The following is a 21190-nucleotide window of genomic DNA, read 5'->3' as shown; positions in this document are numbered from 1 at the left end:
CATCCAGCCTATAAAGTCGAAAGGCCCTCGGCCCCAGCTGCCCGCTACTGCTGTCCCTGCCAGCCAGGAAAGGAGAGATTCTAGTCCTTGGATACTCTACTTCTCACCCACCTCTGGCCATACCCAGGTCTGGGGCTCAGGGACAGTGCTCCAGAGGCAGATGCTGAATTGCCATCAAGGGAATAGGAAAAGGTCATAGTTAGGAAATAGTTCAGAGGGTCAAGACAATGAAGAGGCTAGACCAAAATGGGAAAATGAGTCAGGAAGCTGAAAGACAAGAAATTGGGATGGGTTGAGGCAGGTGTTTCAGGCTAAAACTGTGACTAATGCAAGGTGTGGGAAGCTGAGTGTTTGGGGGCAGCCTTGGGAGGAAGGGGCTGGCCTGGCAGCCTGACATGCAGGACTAGACCCCACAGCTGCTCAGGGTGACTATTGTCATGGCCTAGACAGTGTTTCCATGGCCTAGACCCCTGTGTTTACCTATATTTGCCTGACTCCCTGTGACAAGGTCAGCTCCAGGCCTGGGATGAGGGCTTCTCCATCCCACACATCAACGTTTCAGAGTCTGCCAGGCATCCACTCTGCTCCGGCAAGGGGAAGACTCAGAAAAGGTTCAAGACATGGACCCTACCTTCAAGGTATTTGCAATATGGTTGGCAGAGACAGCTTATGCTCACTGGAAAGAGCTTGGAGAAAGACCTAGGTTGACCCTCATCTCATCACTTCTCTAGTAGCTAAATGACCGTGGGCAAATTACTTAAACTCCCTGCACCTCCATCTTCCCATCTTCAAAATAGGAATAATTCAAACTACCTCCCAGGGCTGTGGTGGAATTCAGCCAAGTTGAAGTGACTCAAGCACCAGGCACAGTGCTTGGCCCATCATAAGTGCTCACTAAACGTCATCTCTCTCCCTGCAACACCAACAAATGATTGCGACGATAAACAGTTCAGTGTGGAGTTGTGGCGTTGACTCTGCTAGTGGATCTGCTCCGAAGGCCTCGATGACAGCTGGGACCTGACCGCCTGGATGGTGATGGTGAGAATACGGGGGCACGGGAGGTGGAGGAGGCTGCACGCACATGCGCCTCCCCCCATCGTTTGCTCCTTGCAGTTAGCAGAAGCATACAATTCTTTATTTTCCATCTGTCTCATGTCCGTGATGGCAAGGACCCTGCTCTGTAACTGGAGTGTTTTTGTATCTCTAGTAAGAATCAAAAGTTGAATCAGAAATCAGGCGATCAATAAAGAGGACTGTTATTATTCCCACTTTGGATGGAGGCAGTGGGGGCTCTGAGAAGCAGAGGGAGTGACTTTAGGTTATACGGCCGGTAAGGGCTAGACTCGCAGCTCAGGAGGGCAGAGCCACCAGCACACCTGCCCTGGACTGGACGTGAACAAGAGCAGGCTTCTATCTAACCCGTGGAAATGTTGGGTCTCATTGGTTTCGGCCCCCAGCCTACCCTAGCTATTTCATCTCACGACGCAAGAAGCCAGGTTTAGAAGCCTATGGTCCCCAGGTTAGTGACAGAACAGGCCCACTTGTGGGAACCGCAGACATTGTCCAGGTATTTTTTTTTTTAAAGATTTATTTATTTGACAGAGAGAGATAGCAAGAGAAGGAACACAAGCAGGGGGAGAGGGAGAGGGAGAAGCAGGCGTCCCGCAGCGCAGGGAGCCCGATGTGGGGCTCGATCCCAGGACCCTGGGAACATGACCTGAGCCGAAGGCAGACGCTTAACCGACTGAGCCACCCAGGCGCCCCAGACATTGTCCAGGTATTGAGCTCACTCAAGAGTGTAGAAAGAGAGGAGACGCCTCAGCCGTCTGTACCAGCCCCCACGAACAGAAACTTTGAGGGAACCTCTGCACCGCATGCCCCCGGGGGCAGTGCCTAAAGCACAGTAGGGCTGAAGCTTTGCGTCAAATGAAAGAATGAATGAACGCAAACACATGCACATAAACAATATATGCACACCTCTACATACACAGTCACAGGCAAACATGCCCAATGCATGAGTGCTCAAACCCTTCAGTTACAGACAAGCAGATACAATACAGATATTTAAATACACATACTCATGCACAACACACACCTGTGCCCACATACACAAATCCAAATCCAAAATAAAGACACACATAAACGCATGTACTACGCATACACAGATGTTATGGGCAAACATACATGATCGAGATATGCACAAACACACATCTACTCACCCCCATACACATACACAGCAATGCCCAGACAACCCTCCACCATGACCCTGGGCCCAGGAAGGAGTCTGTCTGCTCCACGAGCCCTAGCATGTTGGAGCTCGTCGGAATGTTCTTTGCAGCCCCCGCTTAGCTGGCCGATGACTGGCCCCTGGCTCTTGGACCTCCGGGCTTGGCCAGGCAGGGCGGCAGTCTCTCTGGCAGGCCCGCGTGGGTGGGCAGGCAGGCAATGGACACAGAGGTCACTGGGGTGAGAGTTGGGGCTGCCCTGGCCTCTCTGCTTCTGGCTGGAATGTGAGCGGTAGGGGCTGCCTCCCAGGCCTCCCCCTCTCCCACGGCGCCCACCGGCCCCAGGCCCAGGCCAATCCTTGACTCCTGCCAGGTTCTTGCAGCCAGGGGGCTGTGCAGGGAGGGCAGTGGGGGTGATGAACACGCAAGGACTGCAGGAGGGCACACACAAATGCCCAGAGATGCACAGTCTTTCACGGAAGCCAGTCCAGATATTCACCCACACAGAAAGACACACAAAGACAGGCAGGCATACAGACTCACAGTCACACTCAAATGCACATTCAGACACACTTGCAAACACACCTAGAGACACAGCGGACACAGACACACAAAATCACGCAAGCATACAGAGCTACTGAGAGGCCAGACCCACACACAAGCCGCACTTGAACATACGGCAGACACACGCAGATAGACAGCCAGACCACATAGACTCCTGGCACACGTGGACCTCCACAGTCACACACAAATGCCCCTACACATGCACACCCACACACCCACACACACAGACCCCTAGAGGCAGACCCCTGCCCAGTTAGAGCATTTCCTCCTCCTGGACCGGGAGGAAATGCAGCACTAGGCCACTCTCCAAACTACATGTGGCAGCCTGAGAAAGCCGCTTCCCACAGGAGAAAATGGTGCTGGACCCTCAGCCAGGTGCCCACAGCTGGGGTGCCCTGCTGTCTGCGTGCTAGGCCAGAAGTATGCCTGGGGTGGAGAGGCGGCTCTGGAGCCCCACGCTTGTGTGTTGTCTCTGTCAGTTCCTCAAAAACACACAGACACACACGCATACCCTTTTCCAGAGTGCATATGTATGTACAACATATACAGGCAGGGGCACTCTGGGAACCTCGGTGTCTTCATCTATAAAATCTGTAAAATCCTCCTTTCACCCCTGAGGACTGTGGGGATGGCACAGGGGGCACGCTGCTGCCTTCCTAGGGTTCTGGAGCTGCAGTTTCTGCAGGGGCCGCTGAAGTCAGGAGCCTCGTGGCAAACGCTGGGCTCCACCACCCGGCTGCCCGCAGCCACGCCGGCCTAGAGGAGCGGGAGCGCAGCCGTCGGCCCCTCTGCGGGTCGGCACCGGGTGCCGCCTAGGTCACGGGCGCCCCGCGGGGCACCAGGCTCCGAGCGGCCCCGGGGGCAGCTGCGGGCTGGGCGGCGGCGGCGGCGGGGCGGGAGCCGCAGCGGCGGGGGATGGGGGGTGGGTGGGGTTGGGTGGGGGGCGTCCCTTCCGCGCGCTGCGGCCCGGGCGCGCTCGGGTCCGCGTCGTCGCCGCCGCCGCCGCCGCCACCCCAGCCCCGCGAGGCGCTCGGCCGCTCCCAGGCCTCGTCGACGGTGGGCGGGGCGGGCCTGCAGCCCCGCCCCACTCACGGCCCTTGAAACCCAGTCGCCAACAGGCTGCAGTCCCAGAAGGGAGCTGCAGTCTGAAGAGGAGACTGCGTCTCCACTGGCCAGCCAAGAGAGGCCCTGGGGTCGCGCTGGGCGCCCGACGGGCCCTCCCCAGGGACCCGCCTGCCCCACACCGCCCCGCCCCGCCGGGCGCTCCGCATCAGGTGCCCCGGCCCCAGCCCTGCCTGCGGGCTCCAGGCTCCTGGGGCTTCCAGAGGATGCTCGGGCCACCTGCGGGGACCTCGGGGCAGCAGTGAGGTCCTCTCCTCCTGTGCCAGGGGCTCCCCCAGGGGGCCGAGCATGGTGGTTTTCCCTTGGAACCTCCTGGCTTGGGACGTCTGAGAAGATGCCTGCCATGAGGCTGTTCACTTGCTTCCTGCAGCTCCTGGCTGGGCTGGCACTGCCCGCTGTGCCCCCCCAGGTAAGACCTATCCCAACCCCAGCCTGGCCCCCCTAATCTTCCCAGCCTCCAGCACTCGAGGCAGGGGTTCTGAAATCACAGACCCCCTTGGGGGAGCGGCACCTCCATGGATGTCCACACACTTCCCAGGAGCCAGGCTGGACCACGTCTTCTGGGAGGAGACCTCAGGCTGGGCTGTCCCAGACTCCAGCTCCGGGGTCTGTCTTGGCGGGGGCAGGGAAGCCACAGGGAAGGGAGGGAGGTTTCCTGTCTGGCCCCTGGAGCCCTGGTGGCTTTGCTAAAAGCATCTCTGCGCTAATCCCTGGCGGGTCCCTGGCCTTGTGGTCAGGGTCGGGGCCCCATGACCAGGCAGGCGCCCCCAGGACCTCTGACCTGGCCTGGTGGCGGGGAAGCCAGCTGAAGAGGCCATTGGTGGGGAGGCTGGGCCCTGCCCCCACCGGGGCTCTGGGTGAGCCCAGGGCTTCTGGGTGGGCTACGGGTGAGACAAGAGGTCCTGCTGTGCCCTCTTTCCCCGAGTGGGCAGTCACAGTTCCTGCGTGCAGGGCCTGGGGAAGCGAGCAGGGCTCTTTTCCCAGGAGCCGGGTGAGTCTGGCTGGGAGCCAGCTTGGGCAGTGAAATCCTGACAAAGCCAATGAGATCCCTTCCCACTGCACTGTCCTGCTGCCCCAGGAGTCTCCAGCTCCAACCGGGGAGCGGGTGGGCTGGGCAGCCCTGTGGGACGGAAGAGCCCCACTACCTACCTGCCGCTGCCTGTCCGCTGTGGGGCTGGCCAGAGGTGTAACCTTACCCGCAGCACTGGCTCCTGGCGCCACCCGCTCCAGCCCCTCAGCTTCCACCAGCTGATCACCTCCCCCGAGCTCTGGCGCCCAGCCAAGGCGTGTTGCACAGGGGCCCGCAGGGCTGGCCTGGGGCTGGGGAGAAGGGAGACCCCGAAGGATTGCAAGATCTTTGAGACACAGAAGGCAAAGGGTCTCCCAAATCCTCTAGCCTCCCACTCTTTCCAAATGAGGAAACTGAGGCCAGAGAGAGGGATGGGATCCATCCAGGGTCCAGGGAGGTTTTAGCTGAGCTCGGAAAGAGGCGGCTCTGAGACGGGGCAGGGTGTGGGCAGCGGGTGGCAAGGAGCTCAGAGGGGCCTCTGCCCTCTCGCCAACTCAGCCACAGAGTGCAGAGGCCCCAGGTGGACCCCCCTCACCTCTGCCCCTTTCTGTCCGCAGCAGTGGGCCTTGTCTGCTGGGAATGGCTCATCAGAGGTGGAAGGTAAGCACACTGGGCTGGGGATGCACATGCTCACCAAACCCGCTCCTCCCAGTCCTCTGCACAGAATAAGAAGGGATTGGCGTCAAGGATGGGCACGGGCTGATAGGAAGTTCGGGAGAGTCTGCACGCTGGCTGACATCCTGGCTGACAAAGTTGGCAGGACCTGAGAGATCCTTCATTGGGACCTAGAGGTCTAGTGAGGTGTGTTCCTGGGCCAGGGTCACCCAGCCCACAGAGAGTGAGGCTGGGGCCGGTATACCCAGGGTTCGTCCAGTTGGCTCGGAGCCCCTTCCCAACGTGATGTAAGGAGGCAGATGGGGTCTCGGAGGGCAGTGCAGGCAGTGAGAGCTAGGGGCTGCACTAGGGGTCTGGGAGCTGGTTGCAGTGGGCAAGCAGTCAAGAGGATTAGGGAGGGGTGAGGGGACCTTCCCAGAAGCCCAGCCCTGGCGGAGCTGCGGGGATCTGACCAGGCCTTTCCATTGATTACAAACAGACAGAACATGAGTCCTGCCCTCCCAGGCCCCTCCACTCCCCACCCTGGGTTGCATCAAGAGGCAATCATCAAAGGGTGTGTCATTTGCCAAAGAGACATACGTGCAGAAGGCAGGAGTCCCATGCCAGGCCCCCTGCCTCGCTCCTCCCTCCCTGCCTCTCTGGGACGTGCAGCAAAGCCACACACCACTACCGAGCCTTCCTATCGTGCCGTGGGAGAGGGAGCGTGTAGGGGCGTGCACACGCACACTTGTGATAGCCTCCGAAAGCGGGAACACCCTCCCTCTGCTGCCCTACCCGCCTGGTGGCCAACCTCTCCTGGGCCTGGCTATGCTTCTGGGCCTCTTGGGCACAGAGTCCCAGGCCCCTCGGGCACTGAGAAGGCGGGGGAGGTAGCAGCCCTTAACTTCACTGACACTCCCCCCCCTCCCTGCTGTGCCCCCTGGGACTGGCACAATATCATGCTCTCGGGATTTGGGGAGGGGCCCATCAACCATCTCCACCCCATGGCCTCTTTGATGCTTTTAGTGTATTTCAGGCAACAGTCACCAAAGAAGTCTGAGCCTCCGTTTCCTCATCTGTAAAATGGGAATATTAGATTACATGATATCCAAGGTTCTTTCTCTAAGATTGTGCACTTCTCTGACTCCAGGGAGGAGACACAGGAGTATATGTCTCCCAGGAACAGGGGTGAGGAGGCTTAGACGTGTCAGTTCGTTAGGGCAGCTCACCTGTCATCCCAATCAGTCAGGGATCTGTATTGTGGCCAGGGCAAGTACCATGAGTTTGGGACCCCAGTCACCACCATATGGAAATGCCATCCCCTCTCGCTAACACCAGACAAGAGACAGCATGCTCTGTATTTTGCAGCCATGGACGTTGATTTTTACTATTACTATTCATGGTACTAGCATTGGGCACTTACTGCAATTCTGAGCTGCCCACAGGCTGTGAACTGGGAAGGCATTCATATGCTCTACCTTTTATAGAAGGAGAACCTGAGGCTCAGAGAGGCCCTTGGGGTCTCCTAAAGCCTCAGACGCGCCTCAGTATATGTGGCAAAGTCGGTGTGCATAGCACCAGGCCTCCCCGTGGCTCACGGCTGAGCAAGCATGAGCAGGATGTCCCTTTCGGCAGGCTGGCTGTGTGCCCTGCCAGTGCATGGAGGGGACACCTGCTGAACCCAGGCTGGTGGCCCGTGGCTCCGCCCAGCCCTGTGGCCCCTCCCTAGGAGCTTGCTCTCAGGATTAAACACTTCCCTTCCTGCGATTCCTCTGTCCTGGCTGCTAGGCAGCTGGAGCAGGATGGGAGGCTCGCCCCTGGAGCTGGTGAGAGATTGCGGAGAGCCCATCTGAGGCCCCAGCAGCAGCCCATGGGACCGGCCAGCCCTGGCCAGGAGCCTGACGGAGCCACGGCCTCCAGTCCATCTTACCTCACCCTGCCTCTGGAGCAGGTCTGGGGCCAGAGGAAGTGCTCTTGGGGGCTGCTGAGCAGAGTTCTCTCCTGAGGGGCTCAGCCTCCATCTGGGAGCAGTCCCCATGCTCCAGGAGCCAGCCCCTCACAGCCCGCTCTGTTTCTCCCACATGCCCAGACTGTGGCCTCCAGGGATGAATTGCCCTCTTTCCTGGTGGCCGCCAGATAAACCAGGCCCAGCCCGCCTCCTTCTTAGCCCTCTCCCCCTCCTCCTCCCCACACGGTCTGGCCATGTGGCCCACAAAGTGGCAGATTCCGCGGCCCTGGAGCATAGCGGGGTGTGGGGTAAGGAAAGGAGATCCATTCTGCCGCCAAACCCAGGCAGCTCTACTTGACCTGGCCGTGGCCCTGCCTGCCCAGCCGGGTGGGGGTCCGTGTGGAGAATGGGAGGGGGTTGAGGTGCCCCTTCTCTGCTGCTTACCTCCCCCCCCTCAATGGCTGGTCCCAGAGCAGGGGCCTGAGCTTTCCATGGCACTTTGGCAGCTGGCTGTCCCTCTGCTGTTATTTATGTTGTCCGTGGCGGAGATTAAACACTCCGAGTTCCGCAGTGTTCGTGGATTTCAGACTGAACACGCGCTCCTGCAGTTACAATAGGGACAGGCTCGCCCAGCCTCAAACCGCACAGGCCAGCTTCCCCAGGGCACCGTGGCTGCTCACAGGGAGAGGGCTTGTTTCCCACTTGGGTCCAGGGAGAGTATCCCTGTGGCCTGGAGAGGTGGGACCAGGGGAGTCATCTGGCAACCCGCGGGTCCCCAGGCCCAGCCCCTAGTACCCCCTAAGCAGACAGGGCAGAATGGAGCGGCAGACACCCAGATAAGCGTGGTTTATTGCCTCTGTGCTGCCTTGGCCAGCTCCACGGGGACACACCACCTCTTGGGTATTTTCCACCAGCTTGCAGCCCTTACCAGAGGGCCTCTGTTAGGGCTGAAGTTTATTTTTCCTCTAAGATTACCCTGAGACTAGGCCTTGCAGGCTCAGTGGAATGGACTTTGGCCCCTTCTGTCTCCTAGGAAAGGCCGTGGGGAGAAGTGAGGGGCTGTCAGGAGAGGCCACGGCTCTGGGACAGAGGCTGTGGGGTCCCCAGGTGATCCAGCTGCCCTATCCTCCCCCATCAGCTGATGACAACTGTCAGGTATAGGGCAGGATGACCCAGTGTGGGAGAGGTCTCTCTGCCCACAGTCTCAAGGCTGGGCAGGGTTGCACGCACAGAATCCCAGACCGTCTGTCAGAGCCAAGAGAGGCCTTAGCAACCATCTAGTCCCAACCTTTTTGTTTTCCCCTGGCTGAGGAAACTGATATACCCAGAAAGGTTAAGTGACCTCCCCAAGGTCATACAGCCCAGGATAGGGCCAGGACTAGAAGCCAGGTCTCCTAGCTCTAGCTACTCACTTCCTATGAGCCTCTGTTTGGGACCAGGCCCCAGGCCTTTCCCTGAAGGAGCAGCATCTTTTGAGAGATTCCAGATCAGCCCACACGAGATCCTGGTCATGACCACACCAGGACCTAGAAGGGGTCAGGGGTGTCTGTGATAAGTCTCAGTGAACTATCATCTAACCAATCAGACATTACTTAGCCTGTGTTCCCCATGGTGCTTGGGCTCCTGTCCTCACGGAGCCTCAACTTGGTTGTAGAGGAGATAAGATCTACTAGTGGCCAAGATAGGGCAAGGCCCCAGGGGCCAAATTCTGCTGCAAGGAGGAATATTGTTCAGACTGGGGAAGTTGGGGAAGGCTTCAGAGAGGAGGTGGGGTGGTGGGCTTTATTTGGTTAGAAAAGGGAAGGGGACACGGAGCATATCCCAAAGGTGGGAGTTACAGTGATGCAGCCGGGCGTGGTGTGAGGGTGATGGATACGGAGAGTGGGCTCGGGGCACATTGCTGGCTGTGGCCTTGGCTGCCAGGTAGAGGAGCTGGCTCAGAGCGGGGCAGAAAATGAGGACTAAGGGGAAGGCTAACCCTCCCTGTGGGACTCTACAAGCCAGTCATGCTGAACTGACTGCTTTCTGCAAATTCCCCATGATCGAGAAAGCACTCGATCAGGCCTGAGAAAGACCCAGAGGGCCTGAGGAGCTGCCAAGACACGCTCCTCCAAGCTCCAAGGGCACCAAAGCCGATTTGGGTGCCTGCGCGGAGAACAGAGTGGAGAGCCCGGCACTGAGCAACTCCACGGGGCTGGGATTTCTGTGCGGCAGATGAGCTGCGCAGCCAGCAGTCACCCCAGAGGCCTCGTGTCAGGGGTTCAGAGCACAGGGAGCTCACAGAGGCTGGGGGCTTTCTGGAGGAGGGAGCGTGGCTGAACCTGCAAGGCCCTGCAGGGCCTGGGGAGCAGGGACTGGAGCCCGACGCGGCCGTGTGTGCCTCCTTGTAGTGGTGCCCTTCCAGGAGGTGTGGGGCCGCAGCTACTGCCGGGCACTGGAGAGGTTGGTGGACATCGTGTCGGAGTACCCCGGCGAGGTGGAGCACATGTTCAGCCCGTCCTGCGTCTCCCTGCTGCGCTGCGCCGGCTGCTGTGGGGACGAGAACCTGCACTGTGTGCCCGCAGAGACCGTCAACGTCACCATGCAGGTAGGTGCCCCGGCCGGGAGGCGGGCGGGCCGCGGTCCCCGTCATGGGCCCCCCCGGGCCAGCATGGGGCCCACTCACGTCCTGCGATACCAGCTTTCCCCAGGCTCTAGCCTGGTCCCACCCCGAGACCCAAGGATATCCGGTTAGCTTGGAAAAGAAGTCTGTTCAGAATCAAGAAGTCCCTGTGTGTGTGCACCAGGAGCATTTGACACCCTGGGCTTTGCGCTCATGTACACACACACACACACACACACACACACTCTGGTTTATTGAGCCCTTGCTAGTGAGGCCGAGCCCTGCACAAGGCGCCTCCTAAATGTGACTTCTGTTACCTCAACATTCAGTCCCTCAAGGCAAGTGTTAGGTACGTTGCACCGAGGAAGAGCTTGAGGGTCAGAGCTGCTCTTTCACTTGCTCAGCAGGTAGAAGAACCAAGATGGCACACAGGTCTCTCTGACTCCAGGGCAGGGCACCCCCTTCCTACGCTGGTGCTATGCTGGTGGCTCTGGGTGAGGAGGGACAGGGGCCTCCCCCAGACCCCCACACAGGTGCAAGGGCTGTTTGCCCCCCACTCAGAGCAGAATGAGAGTACGCCATCCAAAGGCTGGTGGGAAACAAGAGTCTGGCCCTCCTTGCGAGGAGAGGGTGGAGAGAATGTTGGAAACCCACAGCCATCCCCAATCCAGGCATCAAACTCTTCTCTCCCTGAAGCTCCTGAAGATCCACTCTGAGGACCGGCCCTCCTATGTGGAGCTGACGTTCTCTCAGCACATCCGTTGTGAGTGCAGGTAGGTCCTCAGGGAGCAGCTGGGACAGGCCCTTCGTACTTGGCAACCTCAGCCGAGCGGCTGCCCATCCCTCCTGCACCTTCCTCCTGCTGAGGAAGACCAAGGAAGTCGGGGAGCAGCGGCAGCTGCCTTTTATCCCCCACATGGGCCGGGTTGGCCTGGGGAAGGGGTCCCATCAGCTGGAGCACAGCTGCCCCAACGCCGTAGGGGCAGCGGAAGCCTGGGTCCGTCCTAGACGTGCAGGGGTGGGGGGCACGCTGTCCCCCTCCCTGAGATGGGAGGGAGCTGCCACAGCCCTGGAAGAGGTGTGTGGGCCAAAGACATTGCTAGCCTGGACTTCATTCCGGGCCCGGCTGGCTCCCCGGGGGAGGGGACGCTGGACTGCGGGGCACAGAGAGGGATGAGCTCGGCAGGAGAAAAGCAGCAGAAAGAAGGAGTCAGTGGGCTTTCTTTAAAGTCATGCCTCTACCTGGCGGAGACTGCCCAGCACCGGTCTCACCACCTTTGCCCAGGGCACCCTGAACATTAGTTACCAGGAGTAGCAGGCCCAACACTTTAACCAGGCTCAGGGAGGAGAGAGATGGGCTGGAACCTGGTACTCTCCTGGTACCCCTGGGCCATGGATGGAGGCACCGGACCAGACGTCCTGAGCCCTGTCTTGGGGCCAGAAGACAGGGGGAGGACCATTATTTATCGTGTGCACCTCTTCTGTGCCTAGCCCCACACGAGGCCCTTAAATGTTTTCTCAGTTATTCAACAAACATTTATTGACTGCCTACTGTATGCCAGGCGCATCCTAGATGCTTAAATACAGTAGTGAGCAAGGCAGACAAGGTCCCTCCTCTGGTAACAACCCTACGAGGTAGTAGGTACTATTGTTGTCCCCATTTTACGGATGAGGAAACTGAGGCTTGGAACAGTTACATTATTTGCCACAGCTAGTGAGTGAACCCCCGCCTATCTAACGCCTGAGCCTGCCCTTTCTCATGTTTCTTCAGGAGCCCCAGCACTGCCCTGGCCTTGCCCTGCCTACTGTCCAGGGCTCTGGCCACCCCTTTTGGACCTGAGCCCAGGCTCTAGGCCCTCTTCACTGTACCTCTGTTGGAGGCCCTGCTTTAATCCATTGCCTCCCTTCCGTCCTAGCCAGGGCTTAGCCATGTAACAATAGTTCAGTAGTGAGCCCTCCCGGGCCCAGTGCCACTCAGTGACCCTTCACCTTCTATGTCACCTTTGCCCTCCAACCACTCTTTTGGGGCAGGTGGACTGGGGAGACTGAGGCTCCAAGAGTGTCTCTTACAGGCCCAAGATGGCAGAGACATGACCAGGCAGTCCAAGAGGCCCTGACTGGCCCGGGCCGTGCCCCGCGCTGGCTCCCAGGGGAGATACCCAGGGCAGCATTCCCTGGCGCCAAAGCGGACGGTTACCACACTGCCCACGCCCCCACCCTGTTCCCAGGGGAGACTGAGGCCCTGTCCCCTTCCAACGGGCTGGGCAACAGGGACACCTTTCTTCTCACTTCTGGGCCACCAGCCACAGCCCCGCAGGCTGAGCCAGGGCATGCGTGGTGACTGTGGGGCTCGCGCTCACCTCCCTTCATTCCACCCCCTCACGCACTCCCCCTGCTGTTGCCAGCAGCGACATACATCCCCAGGGTGGGGGTGGCGGTGTGCGCTGACAGGCAGAGCCTCAGCTGGTGGCAGCCATCCTCCAGGCCAGGGCCTTGCCCCTCACTCACTGTCCTTGCAGAAACTCCCACAATGCACTCTGGGAGGAAAGGCAGGTACAAGGGAAGGAAGTGAACAGAGAAAGTCAGCAGAGAACAAACTCACAAGTCCACACACTTAATGCCAAGAGGCTGAGGAGTGCAGAAGGGTGTGGAAAGGGACCCCAAGAGGAGATTCCTATCTCTCTTGGTGGGATCACAAGAGCCTAGAGTGGAAGCTGAAGCCCAGAGGCCTCTGGCCATCCCTCCCTCGCTGGCTCCATCCTGCTCCCTAGTGGTGTCAGCACTAACTGCAGAACCCAGGCTCTGGAGGTCTGAGAGATGTGGGGGTGGCAGGGAGCCCCACTTACTGGTTTCCTGACTCTCCCCTGGTCTCTCTATTTTCCCAGGCCTCTGTGGGAGAAGATGAAGCCAGAAAGGTAAGTGGCCTGGCTGGGGCTCCGGGCTATTCTCGGCCCTGCTGGCCCCTGTCCTAGCATGGGGGCCCCCCCAGCCACTTTGTCTTGACGCTTTTGGCTTATTGCAGGAGGAGACCCAAGGGCAGGGGGAAGAGGAAGAGAGAGAAGCAGAGACCCACAGACTGCCACCTGTGAGTGTGCGGAGACGGGGACCAGGGATGGCAAGGAGGCCGGGCCAGAGGGGAGCCCCAGCCCTGCCGGCAGGGATCAGTGGTCGGGAAGGGAAAAGCAAGGCCCAGGGCAGTCTGGGGGCAGAACAGGGAGCCAGCATCTCCTGGAGAATCTAGGGCCCAGGAAGCATCAGGGGACCTTGGTTCTTGATCAGGCTTAGCCCCGAGTCTCTTCATGGCCCCGAGCAAGTCATGTCACCTCTCTGAGCCTCGTTTCTCTCTCTGTGTAGAAGGAGGGGAGCCCTCAGTCATTCTGCAGACATCTACTAGGCACTTACCGTGTGCCAGGCACCTCAGGGAACAGACCCACACCACACTTGCTCATGCTAGTGATGACAAGTCCGACACTGCAGACGTACCCAGGCCTACTTCCTAGTGGCCCCGGGGAGGTGCAACCCCCCACCCCGACCGGCTCCCAGGCCTGTATTTTTGCCACCCCTCCACTCCCCACCCATGCAGGGGACCTTGGGGGTCCACTAGCTTCCTCTTTCCCTCTCAATGTTGCCTGCTCATCTTGGCTTCACACCTGGAGGCCCAGGCTGGAGCCCAGGCCCGTGTGTGTCTGGGGGAGGATTAGAGCGGGAAAGCCCAAATCTGTGAGAGTAAATAGTAAAAATATTTCACAGGCACAGAAATTCAGCCGCACGGTGGTTCTCCTTTAGAGCCTGCCTCTTCCCCATGCCAGACTCCAGGAAATCATTTCATACCATGGGACTGGAGCTGACCCATGTCCTACCCCATGAGCCCTCCCCTCCGTGAATGGAGACTTCCACCCCATTCCATGAGGACAGGGATTCTGGGGATGTTGGTCCCCTGAAAGTGTGTGGCCCTCATTTCTCCCTTGGGCCCAGGCACAGACTGGAAGGAGAAGCCAGCAGTGAAGTCAACGTGGGGCTCCCCCAGCCCCTGCCAGGCAGCCCCAGACCGAAAGTGTCTCGTTGCTCCATTTGCCGGGACAGTGGTGCTCAAACATCCATTTGGGAATCTCCTGAACAAATTTTAAAAACTCAGGTGCTCCCTTGCTTATTTTTAAGTTGATGTTGAACTTTTTCATCAAAATTATAAACAGTTGCAAAGGGTATCGTTTCTGGTATGTTATAAATGTTAATATTTTAGTAAAGTCATTATATGCCCTCCACGTTACCCCACAGGATAAGCTATCCTAATACTCACCATCATTCACTTTTTTTTACAAAAAGATTTTATTTATTTGACAGAGAGCACAAGTAGGGGGAATGGCAGGCAGAGGGAGAAGCAGACTCCCTGGGGAGCAGGGAGCCCGATGCGGGACTCGATCCCAGGACCCTGGGACCTGACCTGAGCTGAAGGCAGACGCTTAACCGACTGAGCCACCCAGGTGCCCCCTCATCATTCACTTTAAAAAAGAAATGTGAACACTCTGCTTTAGTGGTTGCGTGTTTACATTGCTTCTTTTTCCCTTGACCTTGTGTTTCCCTTCCACTCCCCACCCCCAGAGTGGCCTAGCTTAGTACGTTTTAATGTTCAAAAGTCCCTGATCTATCACCTTATTGTATTTATCTGCCATGACAATGGTATATAAATTTGAATGATTTTTCATTTTCCTGTGAACAGAAAACTCTAAGTTCTCCCCTGGAATAAATCGTCACAATAATTATTAGTAGTACCAATTGATCAAAACAGCACAAATACATCATATTTTAATAAATGCGAAACACAAAAGTATAATCAATCTTACCGGGAGTGCATCTCAATGAGATGGAGGTGGCTACCTCTTTTTAATTAGTTAGTGAATCCATTAATGAATGTTACCTCTTGCCAGACTGAGACAGGATTCAGCATTAATTCCATTCTCATTTTTTTAATAGATGGAAAGGTTGAGAAACCGTGCTCACATAAATAAATAAATGGGACTAGATGTCACACAGTCACTTGAACTCCTTCCAAGTTATTTGCCAAAAGCCTCAAGGTGATCTGCTAACAAAAAATCGCTCCTCTTGACATATTAGCTGACAATTCCGTTAAATTGTTCTTCAGTTTTGTTGAAAGCAGAAGACTTGGAAACCACTTGACTTGCAAAAGCCTTGGTGGCCCAGTCGTGGGCCCTATCTCCTTTCCTAACACTTACCTCCCTAATATCTCAAGTTGTCCTTTCGTTCACTGTCCCCACCCCAGTACTTTTACCCTGGGGCAAAGTACTGACCCAGTTTAGGAAGGGGCAAGATGCTCCTTTCCTTCCCAGAGGGAGCAGGGCAGTTGTGGGCGAGGCGGTGGGAAAGCAGACCTCAGGCACTTTCTCACGCAGATGGTCTTCAGGCAGAGGGTATGTGCAGGCTGCAAACCCATTCTCTTAGTACCATCAGTACTCACACGCCCCTCGGACAATCTCCATGCACATCTAGGGTTGCCTAGACCCCCCGTTAGGGGACTGCTGTCCTAGAGTAACCAGAGGCATTATTGCGTGGAGCCCAGACTGGGTTCAAAGTTCGCTCTGTGACTGACTAGCTGTGTGACCTCGGGCAAGTGTCTTAACCTCTCTGAGCCTGAAGTTGGTTTTGGGTTTTTTTTTGTTTTTGTTTTGTTTTGTCTTCGAAAGGGAAGTGACAATAGGGTCTTCCTCATAGGCAGTTGTTAAAGGGCAATGAAAAAGTGCTTAGCATGGGGCTGGGCACCGGGATAAGTGCTTGGTGAAGAGTAACTCTTAGCTTCTTGGCCTCGGTGCAAGCAGACACCCAGGAATGCTGCAATCTCCCTGTGTTCCCTGTCCAAGCTTTCCCTCCAGGTTTGCCCCCCCCTCCCATAGGAGGGACCCCCGCCCTCACGGGGTGCTGATACCCCGTCTCTGTGTTTGGTCTCTGGCAGGTGCGGCCATACTGTTCCCCGGAGGTAACCGGCCCCTCGGAGGAGAGACGTCTCACCCCCGGCTCCTGTATTTATTACGGCCACACTCAGTTACCTCCCTGCTGACACCTGCCCTCTATTTATTAGCCAATTGTATCCCTGCTGAATGACTTGCTCCCTCCGCAATGAGGGGCATGGAGGGACAGGACCCTCAGGAATTCAGTGCCTTAACCAGAACGTGAGAGAAAGAAGGCAGCCCCAGACCCACGTGCGCTGCAGCTGGAGAAGAAGCAAGACCTGGGGCTTCGTGAGGGGCCAGCGGGGCCCCAGCGGGCTTCCCTGCACTGGGAAAGGGAGCGGGGACGGTCGCCGGGTCCCGGGCCTGGGGCTCCGCGTGCACAGGCATCCCCGGCTCCGGGCGCTCCTGGCCGACGTAGGGCTGGACGGGCCTGCTCTGGAGCCCTGGCCCAGGCTGGGGAGGGGAAGGGGAAGGCGGGGAAGGCAGGCAGCGGGTGGAGGAGGCCCGCGGCGTCTTCCTCCGCCTGGCAGCCCCTGGGCTCCCTGCAGAGCCAAAAGCTCCGCTCTGGAGACCGGCGGTTGCCCGGGGGCCTCTGCCACTGCTTGTCCCCTAGGTCTCTCTCCACGTCTTGTCACTGCTCGCGCTGGGACATTGTTCTTTACGGTCAGGGCATCACCGCCTGCCCCTCTCAGGGACACAGGCAAAGAGGGGGCCTGTCCATTGACTGGACGTGGAGCCAGCTGCCCCTGACTGCGTCTGACCGCCAAGCCAGATTCTCTTGAATAAAGTATTCTAGTCTGGAGCCGGCTTTGCGGGGCGGCGCGTCCGCGGGGCACAGCAGATCGCGGGAGCGGGGCGGGAAGAGGGGCGGCGCGCTCGGGGCGGCTCCCGCAGGCCCGGCGGTGGTCCCTTCGCAGCTGCTTCGGGCAAAAGCCTGGGCTCCACTCCTGCCGTGCTGAGGGGTTCCCAAGATGTAATCTTGGCCTCAAAGGGGGGGGCCCTGGCCCCAGCCACCCGGAACAGCCTCAAATTCAAGAGCACCCTCCTCTTCCCCTGCCCCCAAGCCCCGCCCCCCACGCAACTCCAGTGCCTGGCCCCCACCCCCATCCCGGACCCTGAGTGAAGGGGGGCTCCCGGGCTTCTCCCAGCCCTTGGAGGAGATGTCCCAGCTGCAACACCCCCAGCCTGCTTGGGCGGCTGAGGGCGGGGATCTGCAGATGCCCGATTTCTTCTTTTTACCTCCCATCTTCCTCTGCCTTCGTCCTGGACACCTTGGCATGAAATGAGAAAAAGTTCCCTTTTTTTCTTTTTTCAGTCCAGACCGCATTCTGTCAGATTCCCACCTGCCTGTGACCTGCAAGGCGCACGTGTGTGTTTCTGTCCTATGTGTTGCGGGCGGGGGACTTCCCCATTTCTGTCATCTGAGGCTGCTCAGGACAAACCCACAGGGACCCAGGGGGCAAGGGCTGGCCTCGGGCTCTGGAGGGAAGCCAGGGAGGGTAGGGCGCGGTGGGGTGGGGTAGGGTGGGGTGGAGCAGCCCTGCTGAGGCAGCTGCCCTTGGCAGTGTGTTCACGGAGGCCTGGGCCCTCCTGGAGGACACTCTGGTTCTGGCCTGGTCACGGAGGAGGTGTGGGCCAGCCTGGGGGGACATGCTTTGCAGGAGAAATGCACTTCTCTCCTACTTCTCCACGTTAGGGCTGTAGCCATCCTGAGCTACTGCCTTTGACAGACTGAAAGCTGGGAAGAGCACCGCTTCCCCTTGGTCAGGCCTCTGGCTCAGCTCCAGGGACCCCAGCCCAGCCCCTGCAGCATGTCCAAGGCCCTCAGCCTCACAGGGCCGCTCACTTGGACATCAGCCTCCCCTCCCAGGCCAGCAACCCCTGCAGAGAGCTAAACAAAGACCAGAGAAGCTCCTGGAGGCCAGAAGTGAAAATCAGCATTGGTGGCTGGGAGGCTCACAGCAGGAAGGAGCAGGAAGGGAACTGACTGGTCCGTTTGACCATATTGGGTGCCCTTTAGGCCTCAGAGGGCCCTCTTCATTTGCTCATTATATGTTTGTGGAGCACCACCTGTGCGCCTGACGCTGTCCCCGGCACCAAGGATTCAGTGGGGAATAAAGCACGCAAGGCCCCGCTCTCACGGATCTTAGATTTGAGTGGAGAGACAGACTATGACCGTATGTTGCCAGATATTGGGTGGACTTTTCCGTTGCTCAGATTGATGACGGGACTCAGGGCCAAGGAAAAGGGTCTTGAGTATCCCACACTCTAAAACAGAGGGAAATAGTTTGGGGCGGGACACCTCTGCCTACAGAATTTATCATGAGATGGCTGGTATTTGTGAGTATCAGACACCACCCAGCACCCCCTTCCTCAGTCTTCGTAAGCAGAGACCAGGGAGGGGGGAAAGGGGGAGGAGGTGAGGTTAGCGGAGACCTGGGTTGCCGGCCCCTTCCCCTCCTCTCCCTGGGGCTGGATTTGCCGCGCAGATGAGCCCATGTGCTAGCTGGATGGCGGCTGGGGGGAGTGGAGAACAGAAGCATGACAGGACAGAGAGAGGGGCAGCCAGCAGGAGTTTCCCATGGGTCAGCGGGACAGGGTGGAAGGTGAATGGCCCTAAGCTGCCCTCCCATTTTTCTGAGAGGAAAACCCACTGGTGAGGAGGCTGTGGGCTGTGGGTGGAGGGTTGGGGCAATCACTGAGTGGGGGCTGTCAGATATAGAGCTGGAAGGCGAGCACATCAGGGAACAGTGCTGTGGGGTGCCTGGCGTTGTGCCCCACAACGGAGTTGGCCTCCAGATGCCCATCATGGTAGCTGCATTCACAGCCGGAGAAGACATGGCCACAGCTAAGTAGTCCTTTCCCCAAGTCACTCCTTCCTGACCCCATGTGAAAGAACAGAAGGGAGCCGTAGGGAGGGCAAGGCGGGCACAAGGGCCAACTGTGCCCTCCCCACTCCCTTGGGCCCAATCCAGGCCCTGCCTGGGGGAGGAAAAGGGATGGGTCTTCAATTGGGCAGAGCAGCCTAGATGGGGCTGGACCTTTCCTAAATTAAAGTGACAGGAACATTAGAAAGTCTCCCCAAAATGCTATTAGGAGACAGGAAAAGGACAATCAACATAGTTCATCTAGAAACCATGATGAGAGAAAAAAACTAGTTTGTTTTATACCCACCGTTTGCTCAATGAGCAAGTTACACATGTAAACAAAGAAATTAATAAGAAAATGTCTTCTTGCCAAAATGTGGCTCTGGCAGATTAGAGATGGCCTTGAATTCTTTGACGTTATGTTCCTCGAGGGGTAACGTCTCTGTTTTCCTCCCTCTGAATCTGAATTGACCTGGGTCTTCTCCCTAAGGTGGAAGAGACCCAAAATGGTTCCTTCTGAGCGGACTGGCAGCTTCTGCCTCGGTCTCTTGGGAGACTGAGCTGCCACATAAGAAGTCCAGTTATGGCGAGGCCACCATGCTGGAAGGAAGCCCAAGCTGCCATATAAAGGTGGAGAGAGAGCGCCTGTGCGAGCAAGAGCGAGTGAACTCAGCCGGCCTCCAGCTCTTCTAGCTCCCAGCCATCATAGTCCCTTCAGCTGAGGCTCCAGACCCCATGGAGCAGAGAAGAGCTATACCCACCGTGCCCTGTTTGATTTCCTGGCCCACAGAATTATGAGATACATTAATAATAAATTGTTTGGGGCCAGCGTGTCATGCGGCAATAGGGGCTGAATAGAATATAAGGAAAACAAGGAAAGGGGATGAGATTGTGTTTGGGGGAAGGTGCTCTAGACCAGGAGGCCATGGAGGGCCTCAGTGGAGGTGACACATATGGTGAAGTTTGAAGGACAGGAAGGAGTTGGTCCTGTGAAGATCATGAGTAAGAGCACTCAGCCAGAGGACACAGTGGTGCAAGGGCACGGAAAGAGTTCCAGGCAGCGGGAGCCTGACGAGTAAGGGGGGAAGGGCACGCGAGGGGATGTCTGGGGTAGGCGGGGGTCGGGTCATAGGGTCATGACGGGCTTTACAAGACAGGGTGAGGAGCTGGAATTCAGTTATAATGTGGAGGGAAACCATTGGAGGGTTGCAAGCAGGGGAGTGAAGTGATATTAGGTACGTTTTTTAAAGATCTAGGGACTCCAGGGACACCAGACTTCGAAGGCTGTAGCAAATCCAGGCAACCCATTACAGTGGCTCAGTCTACGAAATACTGGGAAGCAGAGAAGTAGCGTTTGGTCTTCATCATGCATGTGAGCTGATTATCCTGATCATTCATTCACTCATGAGCATTCTTTGAGGCTCCTAGGAGCAGGCATTCTGTGGTAGATACACGTGTGAGGGGCAAACGATATTACCCCGTGAAAGTCTTCCCAGTTTCCTGCTTAATAGAGAAAATCCCACTCTCCAAGACAGAAGGAGGATAAGGAGAGACGTCTTAGCTGGAGAGACTACGTTGATCTACCTACGAACTAAGAGAGAGAACTACGGGAAGCTGGGGAAGGGAAATAAAGGCCTCGGGGCTGGATCTGGAGAAAGAGCTCAGGGTTTTATTGTAGAGCTCTTGAAGGCTTCGGGTCCTTTGGGAAGGGAAGGAAGGGTTTGGGGGCGTGTTCCTCATGTTGAAGGCCCTAATGTTCTTTGAGAGATGCTCACTCCGAGAGACACCAGGCGGAGCCCGAGCCCAGTGGAATACTGGATTCGCTAGGGTTACACAGAGAGAGGTAAGACATTGTTTCCGACCTAAAAGCCGTTGGTGAAAGGAATCAGATATGTGCAGGTGATTATAATAGAAGGAAAGAAGGCCGGGTAGCTTAAGCAAATGCAGATGAAGTGCTACTAAAGAAACCCGAGATAGCAGGCATGATTGGCCCACGGGCAAAGCCAGGGCCAGCTTTGAAAAGCCCGTGGCGCTTGAGCTATGACTTGAGGAAAGGCAAGACTGAGTGTGGGGAGATGACCGGGGAAGGCGTCTACTGGGAGGCAACCCATTAACAAAGAACCCAGAGGTGGAGAACCCATCGTGCTTTGGGATTTTCGACTGGTGCGGTTTGGCTGATGCTTAAGGTACGTGAAACCGAAGAGTGATGGATAAGGCCAGAAGGTAGCCCGGGCCC

General features: G+C 57.5%; 1 protein-coding gene across 5 annotated transcripts in view; it reads left to right on the top strand.

Moving 5' to 3' along the window:
• The window catches only part of PGF (placental growth factor), a 48881-nt gene extending 31992 nt beyond the window's left edge, over positions 1 to 16889 (top strand). The window contains exons 3-9 of one of the 5 annotated variants that reach the window (XM_078053971.1): positions 949 to 1038; positions 5538 to 5580; positions 9913 to 10109; positions 10821 to 10897; positions 13010 to 13039; positions 13147 to 13209; positions 16090 to 16889. In XM_078053971.1, coding sequence (XP_077910097.1) covers positions 1030 to 1038; positions 5538 to 5580; positions 9913 to 10109; positions 10821 to 10897; positions 13010 to 13039; positions 13147 to 13209; positions 16090 to 16117 — 447 coding nt within the window. In that variant the 5' untranslated portion in view covers positions 949 to 1029 and the 3' untranslated portion in view covers positions 16118 to 16889. Of the gene's footprint in view, positions 1 to 135; positions 1039 to 3777; positions 4321 to 5537; positions 5581 to 9912; positions 10110 to 10820; positions 10898 to 13009; positions 13040 to 13146; positions 13210 to 15095; positions 15327 to 16089 lie in introns of those variants that run through there. The other 4 variants (XM_078053972.1, XM_078053970.1, XM_036072806.2 and 1 more) reach the window with 4 other exon arrangements.
• The last annotated feature ends 4301 nt before the right edge of the window (positions 16890 to 21190 follow it).

Source organism: Halichoerus grypus, chromosome 8, assembly GCF_964656455.1.
Source record: "Halichoerus grypus chromosome 8, mHalGry1.hap1.1, whole genome shotgun sequence".
NCBI classification, from domain to species: Eukaryota; Metazoa; Chordata; class Mammalia; order Carnivora; family Phocidae; genus Halichoerus; species Halichoerus grypus.
Note: the sequence above shows the minus strand (reverse complement) of the source record. Positions and strands in the feature narration are given on the sequence as shown.